Source organism: Mchenga conophoros, linkage group LG6 (genome assembly GCF_057382185.1).
Source record: "Mchenga conophoros isolate Kocher_MC1m ecotype Shallow Benthic linkage group LG6, M_conophoros_male_GT1.1, whole genome shotgun sequence".
In the NCBI taxonomy this organism is placed as follows: domain Eukaryota; kingdom Metazoa; phylum Chordata; class Actinopteri; order Cichliformes; family Cichlidae; genus Mchenga; species Mchenga conophoros.
The window spans coordinates 38,908-60,854 of record NC_140531.1 but is presented as its reverse complement, the minus strand read 5'-3'; the positions used below and the strand labels follow the sequence as shown (position 1 = coordinate 60,854).

The following is a 21,947-nucleotide window of genomic DNA, read 5'->3' as shown; positions in this document are numbered from 1 at the left end:
CACTGAGGTCTGTTTGTTGCAAATATCTTTGACTTGTTTTTATGTCTTGTAATCTTTATGTGTGTATTTATGTCTTGTATTGCTGGTAAGTAACTTTATTGCACTGAGTTTTGTTTGTTGCAAATATCTTTGATTTGTTTTTATGTCTTGTAATCTTTATGTGTGTATTTATGTCTTGTATTGCTGGTAAGTAACTTTCTTGCACTGAGGGCTGTTTGTTGCAAATATCTTTGACTTGTTTTTATGTCTTATCATGTTTATATGTGTATTTATGTCTTGTATTGCTGGTAAGTAACTTTATTGCACTGAGGTCTGTTTGTTGCAAATATCTTTGACTTGTTTTTATGTCTTGTAATCTTTATGTGTGTATTTATGTCTTGTATTGCTGGTAAGTAACTTTATTGCACTGAGGTCTGTTTGTTGCAAATATCTTTGACTTGTTTTTATGTCTTATCATGTTTATATGTGTATTTATGTCTTGTATTGCTGGTAAGTAACTTTATTGCACTGAGTTTTGTTTGTTGCAAATATCTTTGACTTGTTTTTATGTCTTGTAATATTTATGTGTGTATTTATGTCTTGTATTGCTGGTAAGTAACTTTATTGCACTGAGGTCTGTTTGTTGCAAATATCTTTGATTTGTTTTTATGTCTTATCATGTTTATATGTGTATTTATGTCTTGTATTGCTGGTAAGTAACTTTCTTGCGCTGAGTTTTGTTTGTTGCAAATATCTTTGATTTGTTTTTATGTCTTGTAATCTTTGTGTGTATTTATGTCTTGTATTGCTGGTAAGTAACTTTATTGCACTGAGTTTTTTTTGTTGCAAATATCTTTGATTTGTTTTTATGTCTTATCATGTTTATATGTGTATTTATGTCTTGTAATGTTTATATGTGTATTTATGTCTGGTATTGCAGGTAAGTAACTTTATTGCACTGAGTTTTTTTTTTGCAAATATCTTTGATTTGTTTTTATGTCTTGTAATCTTTGTGTGTATTTATGTCTTGTATTGCTGGTAAGTAACTTTATTGCACTGAGTTTTTTTTGTTGCAAATATCTTTGATTTGTTTTTATGTCTTATCATGTTTATATGTGTATTTATGTCTTGTAATGTTTATATGTGTATTTATGTCTGGTATTGCTGGTAAGTAACTTTATTGCACTGAGTTTTTTTTTTGCAAATATCTTTGATTTGTTTTTATGTCTTATCATGTTTATATGTGTATTTATGTCTTGTATTGCTGGTAAGTAACTTTATTGCACTGAGGTCTGTTTGTTGCAAATATCTTTGACTTGTTTTTATGTCTTATAATGTTTATGTGTGTATTTATGTCTGGTATTGCTGTTAAATGTGTATTTATGTCTTGTATTGCTGGTAAGTAACTTTCTTGCACTGAGGTCTGTTGATTGCAAATATCTTTGACCTGTTTTTATGTCTTGTAATGTTTATGTGTGTATTTTTGTCTTATATTGCTGGTAAGTAACTTTCTTGCACTGAGGTCTGTTTATTGCGAATATCTTTGAGTTGTTTTTATGTCTTTTAATGTTTATGTGTGTATTTATGTCTTGTATTGCTGGTAAGTAACTTTCTTGCACTGAGGTCTGTTTGTTGCAAATATCTTTGACTTGTTTTTATGTCTTGTAATCTTTATGTGTGTATTTATGTCTTGTATTGCTGGTAAGTAACTTTCTTGCACTGAGGTCTGTTTGTTGCAAATATCTTTGACTTGTTTTTATGTCTTGTAATGTTTATGTGTGTATTTATGTCTTGTATTGCTGGTAAGTAACTTTCTTGCACTGAGGTCTGTTTGTTGCAAATATCTTTGACTTGTTTTTATGTCTTATCATGTTTATATGTGTATTTATGTCTTGTAATGTTTATATGTGTATTTATGTCTTGTATTGAAGGTAAGTAACTTTCTTGCACTGAGTTTTTTTTTGTTGCAAATATCTTTGATTTGTTCTAATGTCTTGTAATGTTTATATGTGTATTTATGTCTTGTATTGCTGGTAAGAAACTTTCTTGCACTGAGCTCTATTTGTTGCAAATATCTTTGACTTGTTTTTATGTCTTGTAATGTTTATATGTGTATTTATGTCTTGTATTGCTGGTAAGTAACTTTCTTGCACTGAGTTTTTTTTGTTGCAAATATCTTTGATTTGTTTTTATGTCTTATCATGTTTATATGTGTATTTATGTCTTGTATTGCTGCTAAGTAACTTTATTGCACTGAGGTCTGTTTGTTGCAAATATCTTTGACTTGTTTTTATGTCTTGTAATCTTTATGTGTGTATTTATGTCTTGTATTGCTGGTAAGTAACTTTCTTGCACTGAGTTTTGTTTGTTGCAAATATCTTTGACTTGTTTTTATGTCTTATCATGTTTATATGTGTATTTATGTCTTGTATTGCTGGTAAGTAACTTTCTTGCACTGAGGTCTGTTTGTTGCAAATATCTTTGACTTGTTTTTATGTCTTGTAATGTTTATGTGTGTATTTATGTCTTGTATTGCTGGTAAGTAACTTTCTTGCACTGAGGTCTGTTTGTTGCAAATATCTTTGACTTGTTTTTATGTCTTGTAATGTTTATGTGTGTATTTATGTCTTGTATTGCTGGTAAGTAACTTTCTTGCACTGAGTTTTGTTTGTTGCAAATATCTTTGACTTGTTTTTATGTCTTATCATGTTTATATGTGTATTTATGTCTTGTATTGCTGGTAAGTAACTTTCTTGCACTGAGGTCTGTTTGTTGCAAATATCTTTGACTTGTTTTTATGTCTTGTAATGTTTATGTGTGTATTTATGTCTTGTATTGCTGGTAAGTAACGTTCTTGCACTGAGGTCTGTTTGTTGCAAATATCTTTGACTTGTTTTTATGTCTTATCATGTTTATATGTGTATTTATGTCTTGTAATGTTTATATGTGTATTTATGTCCTGTATTGAAGGTAAGTAACTTTCTTGCACTGAGTTTTTTTTGTTGCAAATATCTTTGACTTGTTTTTATGTCTTATCATGTTTATATGTGTATTTATGTCTTGTAATGTTTATATGTGTATTTATGTCTGGTATTGCAGGTAAGTAACTTTCTTGCACTGAGTTTTTTTTGTTGCAAATATCTTTGATTTGTTCTTATGTCTTGTAATGTTTATGTGTGTATTTATGTCTTGTATTGCTGGTAAGTAACTTTCTTGCACTGAGTTTTGTTTGTTGCAAATATCTTTGACTTGTTTTTATGTCTTATCATGTTTATATGTGTATTTATGTCTTGTATTGCTGGTAAGTAACTTTCTTACACTGAGGTCTGTTTGTTGCAAATATCTTTGACTTGTTTTTATGTCTTGTAATGTTTATGTGTGTATTTATGTCTTGTAATGTTTATATGTGTATTTATGTCTTGTATTGCAGGTAAGTAACTTTCTTGCACTGAGTTTTTTTTGTTGCAAATATCTTTGATTTGTTTTTATGTCTTCTAAGGTTTATGTGTGTATTTATGTCTTGTAATGATTATGTGTGTATTTATGTCTTGTATTGCAGGTAAGTAACTTTCTTGCACTGAGTTTTGTTTGTTGCAAATATCTTTGACTTGTTTTTATGTCTTATCATGTTTATATGTGTATTTATGTCTTGTATTGCTGGTAAGTAACTTTCTTGCACTGAGGTCTGTTTGTTGCAAATATCTTTGACTTGTTTTTATGTCTTGTAATGTTTATGTGTGTATTTATGTCTTGTATTGCTGGTAAGTAACGTTCTTGCACTGAGGTCTGTTTGTTGCAAATATCTTTGACTTGTTTTTATGTCTTATCATGTTTATATGTGTATTTATGTCTTGTAATGTTTATATGTGTATTTATGTCTTGTATTGAAGGTAAGTAACTTTCTTGCACTGAGTTTTTTTTGTTGCAAATATCTTTGACTTGTTTTTATGTCTTATCATGTTTATATGTGTATTTATGTCTTGTAATGTTTATATGTGTATTTATGTCTGGTATTGCAGGTAAGTAACTTTCTTGCACTGAGTTTTTTTTGTTGCAAATATCTTTGATTTGTTCTTATGTCTTGTAATGTTTATGTGTGTATTTATGTCTTGTATTGCTGGTAAGTAACTTTCTTACACTGAGGTCTGTTTGTTGCAAATATCTTTGACTTGTTTTTATGTCTTGTAATGTTTATGTGTGTATTTATGTCTTGTAATGTTTATATGTGTATTTATGTCTTGTATTGCAGGTAAGTAACTTTCTTGCACTGAGTTTTTTTTGTTGCAAATATCTTTGATTTGTTTTTATGTCTTCTAATGTTTATATGTGTATTTATGTCTTGTAATGATTATGTGTGTATGTATGTCTTGCATTGCTGGTAAGTAACTTTATTGCACTGAGGTCTGTTTGTTGCAAATATCTTTGACTTGCTTTTATGTTTTATAATGTTTATGTGTGTATTTATGTCTTGTATTGCTGGTAAGTAACTTTCTTGCACTGAGGTCTGTTTATTGCAAATATCTTTGACCTGTTTTTATGTCTTATAATGTTTATGTGTGTATGTATGTCTTCAATTGCTGGTAAGTAACTTTCTTGCACTGAGGTCTGTTTGTTGCAAATATCTTTGACTTGTTTTTATGTCTTATAATGTTTATGTGTGTATTTATGTCTTGTATTGCTGGTAAGTAACTTTCTTGCACTGAGTTCTTTTTGTTGCAAATATCTTTGATTTGTTTTTATGTCTTGTAATCTTTATGTGTGTATTTATGTCTTGTATTGCTGGTAAGTAACTTTATTGCACTGAGGTCTTTTTGTTGCAAATATCTTTGACTTGTTTTTATGTCTTATCATGTTTATATGTGTATTTATGTCTTGTATTGCTGGTAAGTAACTTTATTGCACTGAGTTTTGTTTGTTGCAAATATCTTTGACTTGTTTTTATGTCTTGTAATGTTTATATGTGTATTTATGTCTTGTATTGCTGGTAAGTAAATTTCTTGCACTGAGTTTTTTTTGTTGCAAATATCTTTGATTTGTTTTTATGTCTTATCATGTTTATATGTGTATTTATGTCTTGTATTGCTGGTAAGTAACTTTATTGCACTGAGGTCTGTTTGTTGCAAATATCTTTGACTTGTTTTTATGTCTTGTAATCTTTATGTGTGTATTTATGTCTTGTATTGCTGGTAAGTAACTTTATTGCACTGAGTTTTGTTTGTTGCAAATATCTTTGATTTGTTTTTATGTCTTGTAATCTTTATGTGTGTATTTATGTCTTGTATTGCTGGTAAGTAACTTTCTTGCACTGAGGTCTGTTTGTTGCAAATATCTTTGACTTGTTTTTATGTCTTATAATGTTTATGTGTGTATTTATGTCTTATATTGCTGGTAAGTAACTTTCTTGCACTGAGGTCTGTTTGTTGCAAATATCTTTGACCTGTTTTTATGTCTTATAATGTTTATGTGTGTATTTATGTCTTATATTGCTGGTAAGTAACTTTCTTGCACTTAGGTCTGTTTGTTGCAAATATCTTTGACTTGTTTTTATGTCTTATAATGTTTATGTGTGTATTTATGTCTTATATTGCTGGTAAGTAACTTTCTTGCACTGAGGTCTGTTTGTTGCAAATATCTTTGACTTGCTTTTATGTCTTATAATGTTTATGTGTGTATTTATGTCTTGTATTGCTGTTAAGTAACTTTCTTGCACTTAGGTCTGTTTGTTGCAAATATCTTTGACCTGCTTTTATGTTTTATAATGTTTATGTGTGTATTTATGTTTTGTATTGCTGTTAAGTAACTTTCTTGCACTGAGGTCTGTTTGTTGCAAATATCTTTGACTTGTTTTTATGTCTTATAATGTTTATATTTGTACTTATGTCTTGTATTGCTGGTAAGTAACTTTCTTGCACTGAGGTCTGTTTGTTGCAAATATCTTTGACTTGTTTTTATGTCTTATAATGTTTATGTGTGTATTTATGTCTTGTAATGATTATGTCTGTATGTATGTCTTGGATTGCTGGTAAGTAACTTTCTTGCACTGAGGTCTGTTTGTTGCAAATATCTTTGACTTGTTTTTATGTCTTCTATTGTTTATGTGTGTATGTATGTCTTGGATTGCTGGTAAGTAACTTTCTTGCACTGAGGTCTGTTTGTTGCAAATATCTTTGACTTGCTTTTATGTTTTATAATGTTTATATTTGTATGTATGTCTTCAATTGCTGGTAAGTAACTTTCTTGCACTGAGGTCTGTTTGTTGCAAATATCTTTGACTTGTTTTTATGTCTTCTAATGTTTGTGTGTGTATTTATGTCTTGTATTGCTGGTAAGTAACTTTCTTGCACTGAGGTCTGTTTATTGCAAATATCTTTGACTTGTTTTTATGTCTTTTAATGTTTATGTGTGTATTTATGTCTTGTAATGATTATGTGTGTATGTATGTCTTGGATTGCTGGTAAGTAACTTTCTTGCACTGAGGTCTGTTTGTTGCAAATATCTTTGACTTGTTTTTATGTCTTCTAATGTTTATGTGTGTATGTATGTCTTGGATTGCTGGTAAGTAACTTTCTTGCACTGAGGTCTGTTTGTTGCAAATATCTTTGACTTGCTTTTATGTTTTATAATGTTTATATTTGTATGTATGTCTTCAATTGCTGGTAAGTAACTTTCTTGCACTGAGGTCTGTTTGTTGCAAATATCTTTGACTTGTTTTTATGTCTTCTAATGTTTATGTGTGTATTTATGTCTTGTATTGCTGGTAAGTAACTTTCTTGCACTGAGGTCTGTTTATTGCAAATATCTTTGACTTGTTTTTATGTCTTTTAATGTTTATGTGTGTATTTATGTCTTGTATTGCTGGTAAGTAACTTTCTTGCACTGAGGTCTGTTTGTTGCAAATATCTTTGACCTGTTTTTATGTCTTATAATGTTTATATTTGTACTTATGTCTTGTATTGCTGGTAAGTAACTTTCTTGCACTGAGGTCTGTTTGTTGCAAATATCTTTGACCTGTTTTTATGTCTTATAATGTTTATATTTGTACTTATGTCTTGTATTGCTGGTAAGTAACTTTCTTGCACTGAGGTCTGTTTATTGCAAATATCTTTGACCTGTTTTTATGTCTTGTAATGTTTATGTGTGTATTTATGTCTTGTATTGCTGGTAAGTAACTTTCTTGCACTGAGGTCTGTTTGTTGCAAATATCTTTGCCTTGTTTTTATGTCTTATATTGTTTATGTGTGTATTTATGTCTTGTATTGCTAATTGTTAGGAACCCTAACTTTATTTATTTTTTTAATAGTAAGATGTATGTATGTATGTATGTATGTGTGTGTGTGTGTGTGTGTGTGTGTGTGTGTGTGTGTGTGTGTCTGTCTGTGTGTGTGTGTGTGTGTGTGTATATGTGTGTCTGTCTGTGTGTGTGTGTGTGTGTATATATGTGTGTGTGTGTGTGTGTGTGTGTGTGTGTATATATGTGTGTCTGTCTGTGTGTGTGTGTGTGTGTGTGTGTGTGTGTGTGTGTGTGTATGTGTGTCTGTCTGTCTGTGTGTGTCTGTTTATTGTCCACAGATCAGGTTTGAAGTGTCTGTGTGGTGCAGCTGGTCTGGTCTGTCTCTGTACAGTCGAGGCTGCACCCACCCATAAAACGGTGGAGGCTCACCAGGACATGCACACCTCACAAGTTCCCGGCTCTCTCGGCTCGGTTGAAGACGGGTTTCTTGGAGAAGGGGAGGGCAGTGAGGCACAGTCCCCCGTCCCCCGACGCCCCTCGCGATGCCCCTCCTTCTTCGACTAACCCTCTGCAGAGGAGCCGTGAGAGCCAGGAACTTGTGAGTTTTGTATATCCACTCAGGCATCCTTCATACCTGGTCTGTAGGAAGTTCCTGTCAGAAGGAGGATGGACAGTGAACATTTTAAGCCCACTCGGCAGCGACAGATGGCCACCCCTTCCTGAGCCTGGTTCTGTCGGAGGTTTCTCCCTGTTAAAAGGGAGTTTTTCCTCCCCACCGTCGCCAAGTGCTTGCTCATAGGGGATTTTTTGGGCTTTTTTTCTTAAAACCAACCGCTGATAAGTTCACTGGCATCAAGTTTAGGACTCTGCAAATATTTAAATGGATAATTCGTCATCAAGTGAGGAATGATCCATTTAAATCATATTTGAGAGTCACATATATTTGTATATAAATATGATTTGTTGGACAATAAGGCAAATCACAGACTAATTTGGACAATTGGGAAAAATTAAATAAATAAAAAGAATTGGATAAAATGCATGTGTCATTGTTTCATATTGATTTCAAATAACATACCATTTGATTTCAACATATTTTTGTTACACTTGCAGTGGTGTTATTTTGTTATGATCCTGTTCCTTTTAAATATAAATATAAACCATCTAAATAGAAATGGAAAACTAGAAAGATTAAAAATATAGCTTTACTAATCTGAAAGTTATTTGTCATTGGATCCATCATTCCCACAGTGGAAACACATTATCTCATATTATGTTCAATTCTGTAGTTAAAAGTATAAAATTTAATAATGTCTATTTTTAGTTTACTTTGTTAATAAACACATTTTTTAGTATTTTAGAAACACTAACATCATACATATCCAAATATGAAGCAATGTTTTAACTCCCATTTACATACAGACCTGTGGCCAACTTTACAAACCATTTTGAATTTTTCCAGCTGAGGCGTTCAAAATAGATATACTTTTGATTGTCACAGTGTTATTTGGGCAGCTGCCTGCCTAATATAACATAACATCACCACAATATTTTACATTAAATGAGGAAATGTATCTTTGTTTCCTCAGCTAAGACTGCTTGGCTGCTGTAGCTTGTGTTTATGTTGAGAGTGACATCTGATTTAAAAGCAAGAAGCAAAAGCCACTGAGCACCATCAGTCAGCACAGAGGCAATGCTACAAATTTAAGGAACGAAGGTCAATTCTTTGTGTGTGTACATGCACAGAGCACATGTGCACACGGTTGTGCAGATTAACTCACAGATGTATATGACAACTCACGTTTGTGGCATTAACATTATTTTCCAATCTTAAACAGAAACAGGAAGCTCCAACCCGGAGGGCGGTGCACTGTTGGACGGACCAATCGGAGTCTGCGCTGCGGGACTGTTTTGATCACGCGGACTGGGAAATGTTTCACGTGGCCGCCAGAGACATTGATGAATACACAGACTCAGTCTGTGGATTTATCAGGAAATGCGTGGAAGATGTCGTCCCATCCAGAACAGTCAAATCCTTCCCAAATCAAAAACCCTGGATTAACGGAGATGTTCGCGCGGCACTGGCGGCACGGAACACCGCCTTTGCCTCCGCGAACACATCGGACTACAAACACGCACATTACCAACTCCGGAAGACGATCAAAGCAGCCAAACGTGAGTACAGGGACAGGGTGGAACAACAGTTTGACAACCCTCGGAGTATGTGGCAGGGACTAAACACGATCACAGACTTTAGAGGGAAAACCAGCACACCGCAGACCACGGCCTCTCTGTGTGAGGATCTAAACGTATTCTACGCTAGATTCGACACAGCGAACACCATGAGACCGGACAGTGTGCGCACCGCGGATGACGTCAGTGCGCACACTGTGTCTGAGGAGGATGTGCGGAAGTGCTTCAGGAAGGTGAACGCACGCAAAGCTACTGGTCCGGACGGGATTCCCGGCCGCGTCCTCAGGTCATGCGCGGCTCAGCTGGCTGGAGTGTTCACGCACATCTTCAACCTTTCCCTCTCTCTGTCTGTAGTCCCAGCCTGCTTCAAAATGGCCACCATCGTCCCTGTACCCAAATCCTCCACCATCTCCTCATTGAACGACTGGCGACCTGTAGCCCTGACCCCCATCGTAAGCAAATGCTTCGAGAAGCTGGTCAGGGACTTCATCTGCTCTGCACTACCCGACTCACTGGACCCTCTACAGTTTGCATACCGCCACAACAGGTCCACTGATGATGCCATAGCCCTGACACTACACACTGCCCTGTCACACCTGGAGAAGAGAGACACGTATGTGAGGATGCTGTTTGTAGATTACAGCTCAGCATTCAATACCATCGTTCCCTCGAAGCTGGACAGGAAACTGCAGGATCTAGGACTGAGCAGCTCCCTCTGCAGCTGGATCCTTAGCTTCCTGTCTGACAGACGCCAGGTGGTCAGACTGGGCAGCATCACCTCATCCCCCATCACACTGAACACTGGTGCTCCACAGGGGTGTGTACTGAGCCCTCTCCTGTACTCACTCTACACCTACGACTGCACAGCCACTAACAGCTCCAACATCATTGTGAAGTTTGCGGACGACACTACAGTGGTGGGTCTTATCACCAATGGTGATGAGACGGCTTACAGGGAGGAGGTCAGCGCCCTGACCCACTGGTGTCAAGACAACCATCTCACCCTCAACGTCGCAAAGACAAAGGAGTTGATAGTGGACTTCCGGAGGTGCAGAGAAGTACACACCCCCATCACCATCAACGGCGCTGCTGTGGAGAGAGTGAGCAGCTTCCGGTTCCTTGGAGTACACCTGGCTGAGGATCTTACGTGGTCAGTACACACAAACAAAACAGTGAAGAAGGCCCAGCAGCGCCTCTTCTTTCTCAGGAGACTGAAAAGATTCGGCATGAGCCCCCGCATCCTCAGGACCTTCTATCACTGTGCCATTGAGAGCATCCTCACTGGATGCATCACCACCTGGTATGGCAACAGCACCGCCTACAACTGCAAAGCTCTCCAGCGAGTAGTGCGGTGCTCTGAACGGATAATTGGAGGTGAGCTTCCCTCCCTCCAAGACATCTACAGGAAGCGGTGCCTGAGGAAAGCGGGGAGGATCATCAAGGACTCCAGTCACCCCAGCCATAAACTGTTCAGACTGCTTCCATCAGGAAGGAGGTTCTGCAGCATCCGGTCCCGTACCAGCAGACTGAGAGACAGCTTTTTCCATCAGGCCATCAGACTGCTGAACACGTCATAGACACCTCAGCTTCACTACTGGAACTTCAACATTATGCACTCCACACTGTATATAAATGCCACTTGTTTTGCACATATTCAACTCTGTATATTTTATATATTTTATTATTATTATTATTATTATTATTTTATTTTATTTTTTTACTATTTAATTTGTAAAAATGTGTATACACACACACACACACACACACACACACACACGTAGGAAAATATTTAGTATACACATCCAGAAATGCATACACTATTATATATTGTGCATATATTTATTAGTTTCAGGTTGGCCATTCTTGTATTTTGCTCGTTTGTGTTGTTGTGTTTGCACATCTCTGTTGCTTGTGGGGCTCGCACACAAGAATTTCACTCGCATGTGCTGTGCCAGTGTGCCTGCACATGTGATGTGACAATAAAAAGTGATTTGATTTGATTTAAATGTAATACATACATTTCCGTCATTGGCCATAATTCTTGCAAGGAAGGGACTCAAAGGTCACAAGTTATTAAATAAAATTAATTAAACACACCATTAAAAGAAGTTCACTATTCACTCCTTAAACGTCATAGCTAGCAGCAGTTATTTATATCTATGAAAGAGAGAGCTTAATTGTTTGATTAAGCTTGATTGGAATGTCAGCTCCACACTGTGGCTGGTTGATTAAATAAGTTGGGGGAGCAAAAGTAAAATGAGCTACTTGTGGGATACTATTTAACTTGGCTTGGGTAAGCTGCTCATTTTATGCTCATTTTACTTTTCAGATGGTGTCAAGCCTGGCAGTTTGGTGTAATTGTTAGCCTTGTAATTCATAGTAATATATTTCTCACACACAACCTCAACCTCTGCCTCTCCATGTGAGCAGAGACGCAGCAGCATCTTGTTTCTACAGGAAGCCTGATTAAAATGTTAGGCATTTATACGGTGTACAAGATTAAAGAATATAAAACTGATATTACTAAACCTGACTTCCTTCCATCTATTTTCTGCTGCTTATCTGAGTCCGGTCATGATGCCCAGACGTCCCCCTCCCCAGCCACCTACTCCTGCTCTTCCTGGAGAACAGTGAGCCGCCACTCTGGTGCCTTTCGGTGTAAACGAGTAGCTTTCCAAATAACTCAGCTCTTCATTGTGTTTTCTAAGGCAGAGGTCAGACATCCTTCAGAAGATGCTCATTTGTGTCAGATTTTAGTCATAGGTAAAGGTATGACTGTAGACTGACGGGTAAATCAACAGGGATCAATACCCTGCTCCTCTTTTTTCCAATACAAGTTCCTCTATCAAATCATTTTTTGACACTTGAGTCAGCAGTCCAAGCAGAGATGTCCAGAAGTTCCTTTTCCCACTTAAGTGGTATTTATGGTCACACAAATGCGTCTGACAACAGACAGGCAGCGAATACTGGGATACCACGGCGATAAAATGTTAAAAGTACTGGTTGTGTTTGACCTCATCACCAGGATGAGTTGGAAATACTTCAAATTCCCTCAGGTGGCCTTTGCTGGTTGGATTGCCACTACAGTCTGTAAACTGTGGAGGTAATTTTGTGAGCTCATTGGATGAGCAGTTTCTGAAATACTCAGACCAGCCCATCTGGCACCAACAACCACGCAATCTCTTTCCCCATTCTGATACTTGCTTTGACCTTCAGCAGGTCATCATGAACATGTCTGTATGCTAAAATACTTTAATTTGCTGACGTCTGATTGGTTCACTAGACATTTGTGTTTAACGAGCAGGTGAACAGGTGTACCTGGCAAAGTGTGTGTAACCCTCAGTGTTACTGACATGTTCCACACTGATGCACAACAATACTCTGTGCCCCACACTGTTTTATTAAGTATGTCTAATCACTGTGGACATTACATGTACCTTCTTAGAGGAGAGGTCAAAGGTCAGTTACCTTTATAGGTTCCTGCTATATGTTGTGACATATACACAGCACAGTTGTAGGAATGATAGTTTCTAAGTTCTAAAGCTTTTTGTCAATTTTCAACCAATAAATCTTAAAGTTGACCTTGAAGACCACAAGTTTGAATGGATTGTTAACATGACCCCACTCTACAGCACTGCAACATTTTAACATGAGTTATTTAAGACTTTCCAGGTATCCTGGTTACAGAAAAAGATTGATGAGCAGAAAAAAAGAAACAAACTTTAATTGTTTCTGATTAGAAGCTGTACAATCCGGACTGACTTTAACAAGTGTGCTATAGGCTCAGCTGGAAAATAGTGAGCTTTACAAGACTGATTTTGTTCCAAAGGCTTTCACAGACCTCAACCAATCCTAAGGCTAATTAGCACGGCTAGAATTTTAAAAACATTTGTTAAATGTTGTCATTACTAACATATACCTGTTTTAGAGCATGGTGAGTAGCGAGAATGCAAAGTTATTGTTACCTCTAAAAAAAAAAGTGAAGATGTGATATTAGCATGTACGGAGCCCCTCTGATGACATGGTCCAAAAAATAAATAAATTGTGGCCACAAAATACTACTTCGTGGCCACGAAATGGGTATAACGTGCGCACGAAATGCTTATTTGTGAGCACGAAACACTTGACCAATAACCGTGATCCTTCCCAGGCCCTTGCAGTTGGTTGACAATAGAATCTATCCCAACGTCCGAGTCGTACTTACGTCTGCAATGCAACTGGGCTCTTAATATCCTGTTTAAATGTCTCTCCATAATAATGGTTCCTTTCAGTGCCAGGCTTTCAAAATGCATGTGTAGCTCATTCCCAGCCTAAAATTGTCAGGGATCTGGGTCTGAGGGACCTAGACCTATTATTGTGTATTGTTTACTCCACTGTAAATAAACGCATTTTGGGTCCTCCTTCCCCACACACCCAAGGTCTGCCACGCAGACCATGACAAAAATAAAACTCAATCATACTGTCTCTGGCCATGTTGTACAGGTTTAGCCTACTCTTATGCTTATGTCTCTACACAGCTGTCCAATGTATCAATATGATGTGCGCACGTCATCTATTTGTTGCCACAAATGCGTAATTCGTTGCCACGTTATACCCAATTCGTGCCCACAAATTAGCATTTCGTGCGCACGTTATTTCGTGCCCTCGAAATAGTATTTTGTGGCCACAAATAAGTATTTCGTGGGCACTTATACTATTTCGAGGGCAGGAAGTAGTATTTTGTCGCCACAATCTATTTATTTTTTGGAGGATGTCATCAGAGGGGCTCCGTAAGCATGAGCTATATAGTATCTCCAAGAGAAAAGCGATCAGCTGATCATTGATCAGTTTCATGATTTAAGTAGCAACAGGAGAGAGAGGGAGAGAGAATGGGAGAAGAAGAGGCAGCTGGCCACGTAAAGACACAGAAGAACTCCAGCTTTGTGTATTTGTTTTTTCCATTCAAGCTGAAGTCCGGGACAAATCGGGTTCCTTTTCAATACGAAGCGCGGCCGGTCCAGCGGCCACCACGGGTCTCTCCTCCTCCTTCCTCCTCTTTCCTTCATCCACCTGCTGTACTCAAAATTTGTACTCAAGTACAAGTACTGTTACACTGCTTAAATTGTACTCAATTACAAGTAAAAGGTACTGGTGTTAAAAAATACTTGAGTAAAAGTACAAAGTACTCTTCTCAAAAACTACTCAGAGTATTAATTACTTTTTAACAGACTGATGTTTTATTCTGTCGTCAATAGCAGGCATTCAACTCGATTCACCAGTATAAATATTTATGTTCAAAGCACATTTCTCAGATGAACAAGGTATAGAAAGGTAACTTGTTTTGTAAATAAATGTAGATATAAAAGAAGGAATTTTGTTTGTTAAAACAATGACAAATATGTTTCTGAACATGCGTAGAACCGTTTAAACTTTTCCCATACACCTGAACAACAGGCAGGTGAGTGTCTTAAACTCTTAGCATTTCTGTCACACTTGAACCTTTTGTTCAGTTTCAGCAAGAGCTGGTTTTCTAAATTAACAGAGGCAATCCAACTTGGTTTGGCTGTGAAGAGTAGACCAGCACAGCTAAAAAGTCGTTCACACGCAGCAGAAGCAGGCAGAGCTGTGTTCAGTTTAAGAGAGAGGTTTTTGATACCTGAGAAGGAGTGCAGCAGCTCCATGGTGTCTGTGGCACAAGCAAGGTAACCATCAAGCTCAACTGCACTTTGCAGCCTTCTGGAGATTGGTCTGGAGAAGAATTCATCTTCATCAGATGACTCTCTTTGCTGATCCTCACTCTCATGCTCTGTCGTTTCAAGATGTTGTTTGATGTATGTCAAGGCTGTAATTGCAAGTAGATAACACAATTTTGTTATTTACATTTCAGTGATTATTCCTGAACACAAATTTAAAAACGGCAAATTCTCAAAAAGGATTGTTTAGTATTCAGGACAGACCATCAATAACTTACAATGTATTAGGTGAAATACTCACTTAAGCATCTGTTCAAATGTAAAAATACACAAAAATGGGATCACATGAATCCTTACCAGCCTCTGTTACATCTGCTCTGTCAGTCCAGGAAGTCTTGAACTTGGGTAAGAGGACTGCAGCTGCAGCCAACTCTGGATCCTCCATCATCGCTCCAAAACGCTTTTGAAGGCCATTTTGCAGGGCTCTGATGAGTGGCACGCATGTCTTGCTTGATGTCTCCAGCCTGCTAAGTTTGGACAGTAGTTGTTGGATTACTGGCAGGAGCCATCCCATAAAGGAAGTGGACTCAGACTGAAGAATGTTTGAAGCTTTCACCAGTGGCTTCATGGTGGTACAGTACTCCCTAAGGAATGCAACTTCTGCAGGACTCAACCTGTAAGACACAACAACAAAACCCACCATGACTATAATAGGGATCTTCTGATTTAATATTAAGAGTCTGCTCACGTTTTTAACCATCCATTAAGGAAAATTCACAAAATTTGCAACCATATTGGTAGGTGTCCAATTTTACTCACATTTTCACCTTGAACTCCTCACAAATGCTCCTGATGTCATTTTCCCCTTCTCATCAATGATGCGTATTATCCTTTCAATGGCAAGGTAGGTTGAATTCCATTGTGTTGCATTGGGACGAATGATCTGTAGTTCACACTTGTCCTCTACCACTTCATTAGCCAAATGAGTTTTGTTCCAAATGGCCTGGCATTTTGCAAAGCTTGCACGGGAGAGCCTCTTGTAGGTTTCATTCATGCTCTCTGCTAGGGCAGCATCAGATGTTGCCACAAGGTTTAGCAGGTGACATGCACATCGCTGATGAGGCGGGAGTTGATACTCCAAACCAGAGTCTTCATCAAGAATTGCACTTGCCTCATGGTAGTCAATATGGTCAGTCAGGTCAATAGTTTTCTGGGTCTGCTTCATCTTCAGCTTCATCTGCATCATTTTGTGCCCCAAACATGTGGAAGGCCTTGACAAAGTTGGATCCACTATCAGTTGTGGTTCTTACAACTTTGCCTCTAATCTTGTATTGGCAATGGATATCATCAAGCGCACCAGCAAGCATGTCAAATGTGTGAGACCCTCTCAATCTTTTGCATGCTGGTGCTGCAGATCTTCTTTCCAGGGACTCTTCCTCCAATGGCATGTGACTCCAAGGTAATTTTTCTGATGAGCTGACCAACAATCAGTAGTGGTAGCAACCAATTTGACTTTATCCAATGCTGCAACCAAAGTTATCTTCATGTGATCAGCAGCTTCACAGATTCTGGCACGGACAGTGGGTCTGGAGATGACTTTGGCTTGAGGTTGTAATGTGGTAACCAATTCTTTGAAAGATGGCTGTTCTAGCACTGCAAATGGCTGTAGACCCTCACATGTGAAATTGATGACAAGCATGTCAACAGTTGCTTGTGGAACATGTTTGTTTGCAGCTCTCAACATCAGGTCTGGTAACTTGGCTTGTGTATTTGCTGAGAGCTTGTTTGGTGTGGCTGTGGTCTTTCGCTGACGAGATGTTGATGCCACAGTGATATTGTACTGCTCAATCTTCGATGGATGTTTCCTCTGTAGAGATAAATATTATCATACGTCAGGTTCATACATTACTTCATAACATCACTGTGATTAACACTACAGGAAAACACATTTTTAAAACATCATTCAACTAGACATGAGCTAATCTTTGATTGTTTAGCATAGTATAAAAGAGTGGTGAATTTGGTCAAATCTTGCAGATATATTGCTGTATTTATTTACAAATGTAAACCAATTTTGAACGATCATTGCAAAAAACATGAATTTCTGTATACATTCTAAGTTCTGTAATCTGTATACTATCTGTAAAAAGAGTATCGACCAATGTATCAGTATCTAAATTTTTAACTCCTTTTTATCAGTATCACCCTAAAGTTTTCAATATTAGTCGGGTTCTAAAAATACTAAGAGAGCAAAATATGTGTATATAGCAAATGTAATTTAAGAAAAGGGATCACATACACAAAAATGCTGCCCATACAGCTAACAAATAAAAACAATCCACATTATGTTCTTTAAAAAAAAAAATCATATTGGGAAACATATAACCCTACTGATTAAGAGCCACGTCACTATGATAGACCTATATCAGGCCAATGATCCTGATCAACTGATCCATCAATGGGGCTCTGGTACATGTCAGCTGAGAGCTGGAAGATTAATTTGAGATGCAGCTCAGCACTGTGTTCAAGTTTTGTTTTTGTTTTTTATATAGGCCAGCTGATTGTAGGCCTGTGAGTTTTAAATGACTACAAATTTAATTTATTGTAATGACGGTGGTTATCCAAATAATAAGCTAAAACATTCCTACGAATTTAGCTCAATTATGCACACACGCACATTAGCTAGCTCCGTCTTATTTTAATATCAGGCTAACCAATGGCGGTGACAATATCTTAGCCAAACTAATAACCTTAACACACATGAAAAATAAGAAGGCAATATTGTACACGTATAGTTGTAAAACCTCTTACCTCAATGTGTTTTTTTAAGATTAGACGCTGAAGTCTTGTAAGCTGAAATGACTGTAGAGGTCAAACAAAGTTTGCACTGCATCTGGACGCTGTCTCCTTTTCTCCCTCTGCACATGAAAAATTCCTCCAGGTATGGCCACGGGCACGCGTCCTCCGTCTTTTCTACGTCGTTTTCATGGTTGACAGTGTTGTCCTCTGTCTCCATTTTGGCTTCTTTGTCTCCAAATCTTCCGTCTATAAAGTAGTTTGTACTCCACCATGTAGCACCTCCAAACACCTGTGCCTGCTGCTGCAGCAGAGTTTATCTTTGCTTATGTCTTAAATTGGCCGGTCGGGATTGCACGGCCTTATTGGCTGCAAAAATGCAGACGAAAGGTTTGAATATTAATTCAAATTGTGGGCGTACTCAGTAGTACTCAGTAGATTACATGGTGTAAGTTGTACTCAAGTATGAGTAAAATTACACACTTGAAAAATTACTCATAAAAGTACAAGTACCCAAAAAAATCTACTTAATTACAGTAACGTGAGTATTTGTAATTCATTACTTCCACCCCTGACAGTAAATGACCATAAATTAACTGTAATTACACTGTGGTGAGCTCCATTCCTATACTTCTATCCCGTGCACGTGTACACGTTGACAACCGTAACCATGGCCGCCGAGGGTATATAAATGCTGCACAAGGTTCCCAAACGTCGTTTACACTTGCTCGTGGACTTGTTTCGACCTGCTCCAACCTCAGCCTGTGGAAAGCTAAGTTTTGCAAACCATTTTACTAAAAGCGGATATAACTTGAACGCATAACAAGTACTTCATCTGTGGATCGTTTGTACTTGTTTTTGTTTTTCAAGTTTGAAGATGGCTCGCCGTGGACCCGGACTCCCCGACTGTCACCTGGACTTCGCTGCAGGTAAGTGTGAAAATTTCTTTAAATGTAAATTACTGTAATAATTTAACAAGTTCCAGTGTGAATATCAAGTTTTAACGTGATCAAATATGTGTATTCAAGATTGTTTCCCGTAAATTGTTTGTATGTTTTAAATTTTCCAGGAGAGGTGTAGAAATTATTAACGACTGGTGTATGAATATGAAAAAAAGGTGTTACTTTGACTTGAAGGCTTCAAATTTGACACTTTTCTTTAAAATGAAATGGTTAAAAATAGATTAATGGACTAAAATTTGTAAAATGCCCAAAAATCAGTTTCTGTGGTAACGGCATCTTCAAGATGTCATGGCCTCAGAACACGCAGGCGTAAACACACAGATCCAGGTCCCCTCCTGACATCCTTTTCTTCTCCGGATCAAAGGCTTTATTGACATAAACTATATTTTTTCTCTGCTGCAAAACACAAAGATAAAAAAATACAAATAAAATAATATCAAAAGAATATGAAAACAGTAGTAATAATGGCATTAAGACCTATCTTCTGTTACGGTAATGCTTTTAACCTTATTAGATAGCAGAGAGAGATATTGTACACAGGGATATTTACACAGGGATAGCATGTTTACCACAGATTAGATGTATCTGTCCCTTATGGCAGATACAGTCCTTGTGCAATTTCTAAAAATGTGGATTCTGAGTTAAGAGTTTCTGTTTGTTTGTTTGCTTGTTTGTTTGTTTGTTTTTCACTTGACCATCATTTTCAGACATACCTGCAGAGCTTTGTGTGTGCAATTCTTGCCAACTCTTGCCAAGAAGGTTGTGTTTTTATTTAAAAAAAATAAAAAATAAATAAATAAATAAATATATATATATATATATATATTTAGGACATGCAATTGGTACATGTGGTCTAAATGTTACATTATGGTTTGCATCCACATATTTAACCTATGAGCTTTTTTCAAAATGTGTGACATCGTGAATTGTAAATAAAACAGGAGAATGAGCTGCATGGTTAGTTATAAATGTACTGTAGTATATTTATATAATAAGTTACTCATGTCCGGCTATTTACAAATCAATACCTATTATCCATTACCTATTCCAACATAGTGTTTGCATAAAGGCTTACAAGGAACAAATAAAACAAATTGAATGTACACAAAATACAGTGTCATATATAGTGTCAATATAGTGTCACCTTAAAAGTACACAGAGTGAGCTGCCTTGGTGGAGGTTTGGTGGTCTTCTATTAAAAAACTTCACTTAAAGATTGAACAAGTAGAAGTGTCATTCAGTCTGACATAAAATGCTTTTCTCTCATCCTCTGCTCAAACTAACAGATGTAGGTCTGTTGCTTTAACACTGGGTGTCTATTACATTCCTAATGTTATTTTAAAAATTGTTTCCTCACAGGGCGTCTTGACTATGTGGTTGAACGCCCTGCAGAAGAAGGCCTTCCTGAAGTCATCAGGATCCTGGATGACAGTCTCCAGAGCACCACCTCTTCTGGTGAAGCTCAGGACACTGATACCCAGCGTATCAGCGAAGGTGAGTATGGTGAGTATTTTATCCCTCTCTCACCCTCACCCTCTTCTGATGAAGCACCAGATGCTGATGACGGTGAACAGCAAGGTGAGTATGGTAGGTATTTTATCCCTCTCTCACCCTCACCCTCTTCTGATGAAGCACCAGATGCTGATGTCGGTGAACAGCAAGGTGAGTATGGTGAGTACCCCCCCTACCTACCTGTAGACGATGAAGAGGTGAGTGAACAGACTGACAATTCATCTGACTGGAACGACTCAGAAGAGTGGGGGGATTGGCTTAGCGATGACTCTGGGTATGACACCATGGATGAGAGAGATGATTCCCCTCTCATCCGGGAGCACCCTCCAGAGCCGTTTTGGCACGATTGGCAACGTCCTATTGCTCCAGGTGCTGCCCCCATCGCCATGCCGCCTTTCGGCCAGGCCAATGCCCCACTCTTCCCTCGAGTTGTTGCCCCAGTTGGTGATCCGCCAGCTGCTCCTCCCTCAGCTGCTCCCTCTGCTGCTCCCTCTGCTGCTCCCTCTGCTGCTCCTCCCTCAGCTGCTCCCTCTGCTGCTCCTTCCTCAGCTGCTCCCTCTGCTGCTCCTTCCTCAGTTGCTCTCTCTGCTGCTCCCTCTGCTGCTCCTTCCTCAGCTGCTCCCTCTGCTGCTCCTTCTTCAGCTGCTCCCTCTGCTGCTTCTTCCTCAGCTGCTCCCTCTGCTGCTTCTTCCTCAGCTGCTCTCTCTGCTGCTTCTTCCTCAGCTGCTCCTCCCTCAGCTGCTCCCTCTGCTGCTTCTTCCTCAGCTGATCTCTCTGCTGCTCCTTCCTCAGAAAAGAGAAGCAGAGAAGACATCTGCACCGAAGAGGTAAGTGCAAAGAGGTGCAAGGTGAGTGACCAGTTTGATGCCCCTTCAACATCCTCAGGTAGTTTTGGAGTCAGACGTTTCTGGGAGAGGCCTTTTAACCTTTCCATGGATGACAGTGACTCTGATTAGTTTATGTTAGAACGTGTTTTTAAACTTTGCCTTTGTGTTTTTGTTTTTACAGATATAAGAACATGTGACTCGCACATGTGAAATGTATTTCTTTTTTTCTTGATATGTGACATTAATATTAATATTACATTGTGAATTAAAGGTAGTTTTTTAGTTGTTATTACTTCCAGTTACGTCCAAGATGGAGCAAACACCCCACCCAGAAGACAGCCTTACCCCAACCAACCCGATGAGAAGGATGGATGACCAAGTGAAAAACGGGAGAGTGGTGCTGTGTTCCAACTATGTAAGTTATCACCTCACATTGACAACAAACTGTATTGAAGACAAAATTCTTCCAATAGTTGGTATAAATCATCATCCTATGTCAGCAGCACTGTAGGTTTAGCTTTATTTATATTTTTCATGTGTATACGTTGGGTTTAAAATTGCTTTTTAACAACATACTGCAGCTACCAACAATGAAAATGCTGTTTTGTGTTAAAATGACGTCTTTCTTGTGTTATTACTTTGCAGGGCAGCTGAGAGTGGACAGAGCTGCACAGAGGACCAAAGATCCACTCTCAGCACTTCATACCTGACTGGCCACAGCACCAACCCTCCTCACCCAGGGTGAGGAGGGTCCTGACCCCCCACAGAGGGAGTT

At 37.9% G+C, this 21,947-nt stretch overlaps 2 protein-coding genes across 2 annotated transcripts in view; one reads left to right on the top strand and one right to left on the bottom strand.

The window, feature by feature from the left end:
- The window catches only part of LOC146571738 (uncharacterized), a 43,113-nt gene extending 26,792 nt beyond the window's left edge, over positions 1–16,321 (bottom strand). Inside the window, exons 1-4 of the mRNA XM_085278411.1 lie at positions 16,032–16,321; positions 15,895–15,924; positions 15,433–15,749; positions 14,876–15,224 (exon numbers count right to left, since the gene is read on the bottom strand). Of these exons, the coding sequence (XP_085134537.1) occupies positions 14,876–15,224; positions 15,433–15,749; positions 15,895–15,924; positions 16,032–16,321 (986 nt within the window). The remainder of the gene's footprint in view (positions 1–14,875; positions 15,225–15,432; positions 15,750–15,894; positions 15,925–16,031) is intronic.
- A 2,291-nt stretch (positions 16,322–18,612) lies between these two features.
- On the top strand, positions 18,613–21,301 carry LOC146571737 (uncharacterized). The gene is made up of 2 exons (XM_085278534.1): positions 18,613–18,800; positions 20,193–21,301. Exons 1-2 carry the CDS (start codon positions 18,749–18,751, stop codon positions 21,299–21,301), a joined length of 1,161 nt encoding a protein of 386 aa, XP_085134660.1. The 5' UTR covers positions 18,613–18,748.
- Positions 21,302–21,947: the final 646 nt, after the last annotated feature.

What these genes read in the sequence shown, in the direction of transcription:
- LOC146571737 (XM_085278534.1), top strand. Translation starts at nt 18,749, where the DNA reads ATGGCTCGCCGTGGACCCGGACTCCCCGACTGTCACCTGGACTTCGCT. An exon ending in TCACCTGGACTTCGCTGCAG is followed by an intron (nt 18,801 to 20,192) that starts GTAAGTGTGAAA and finishes GTTTCCTCACAG; the next exon opens with GGCGTCTTGACTATGTGGTT.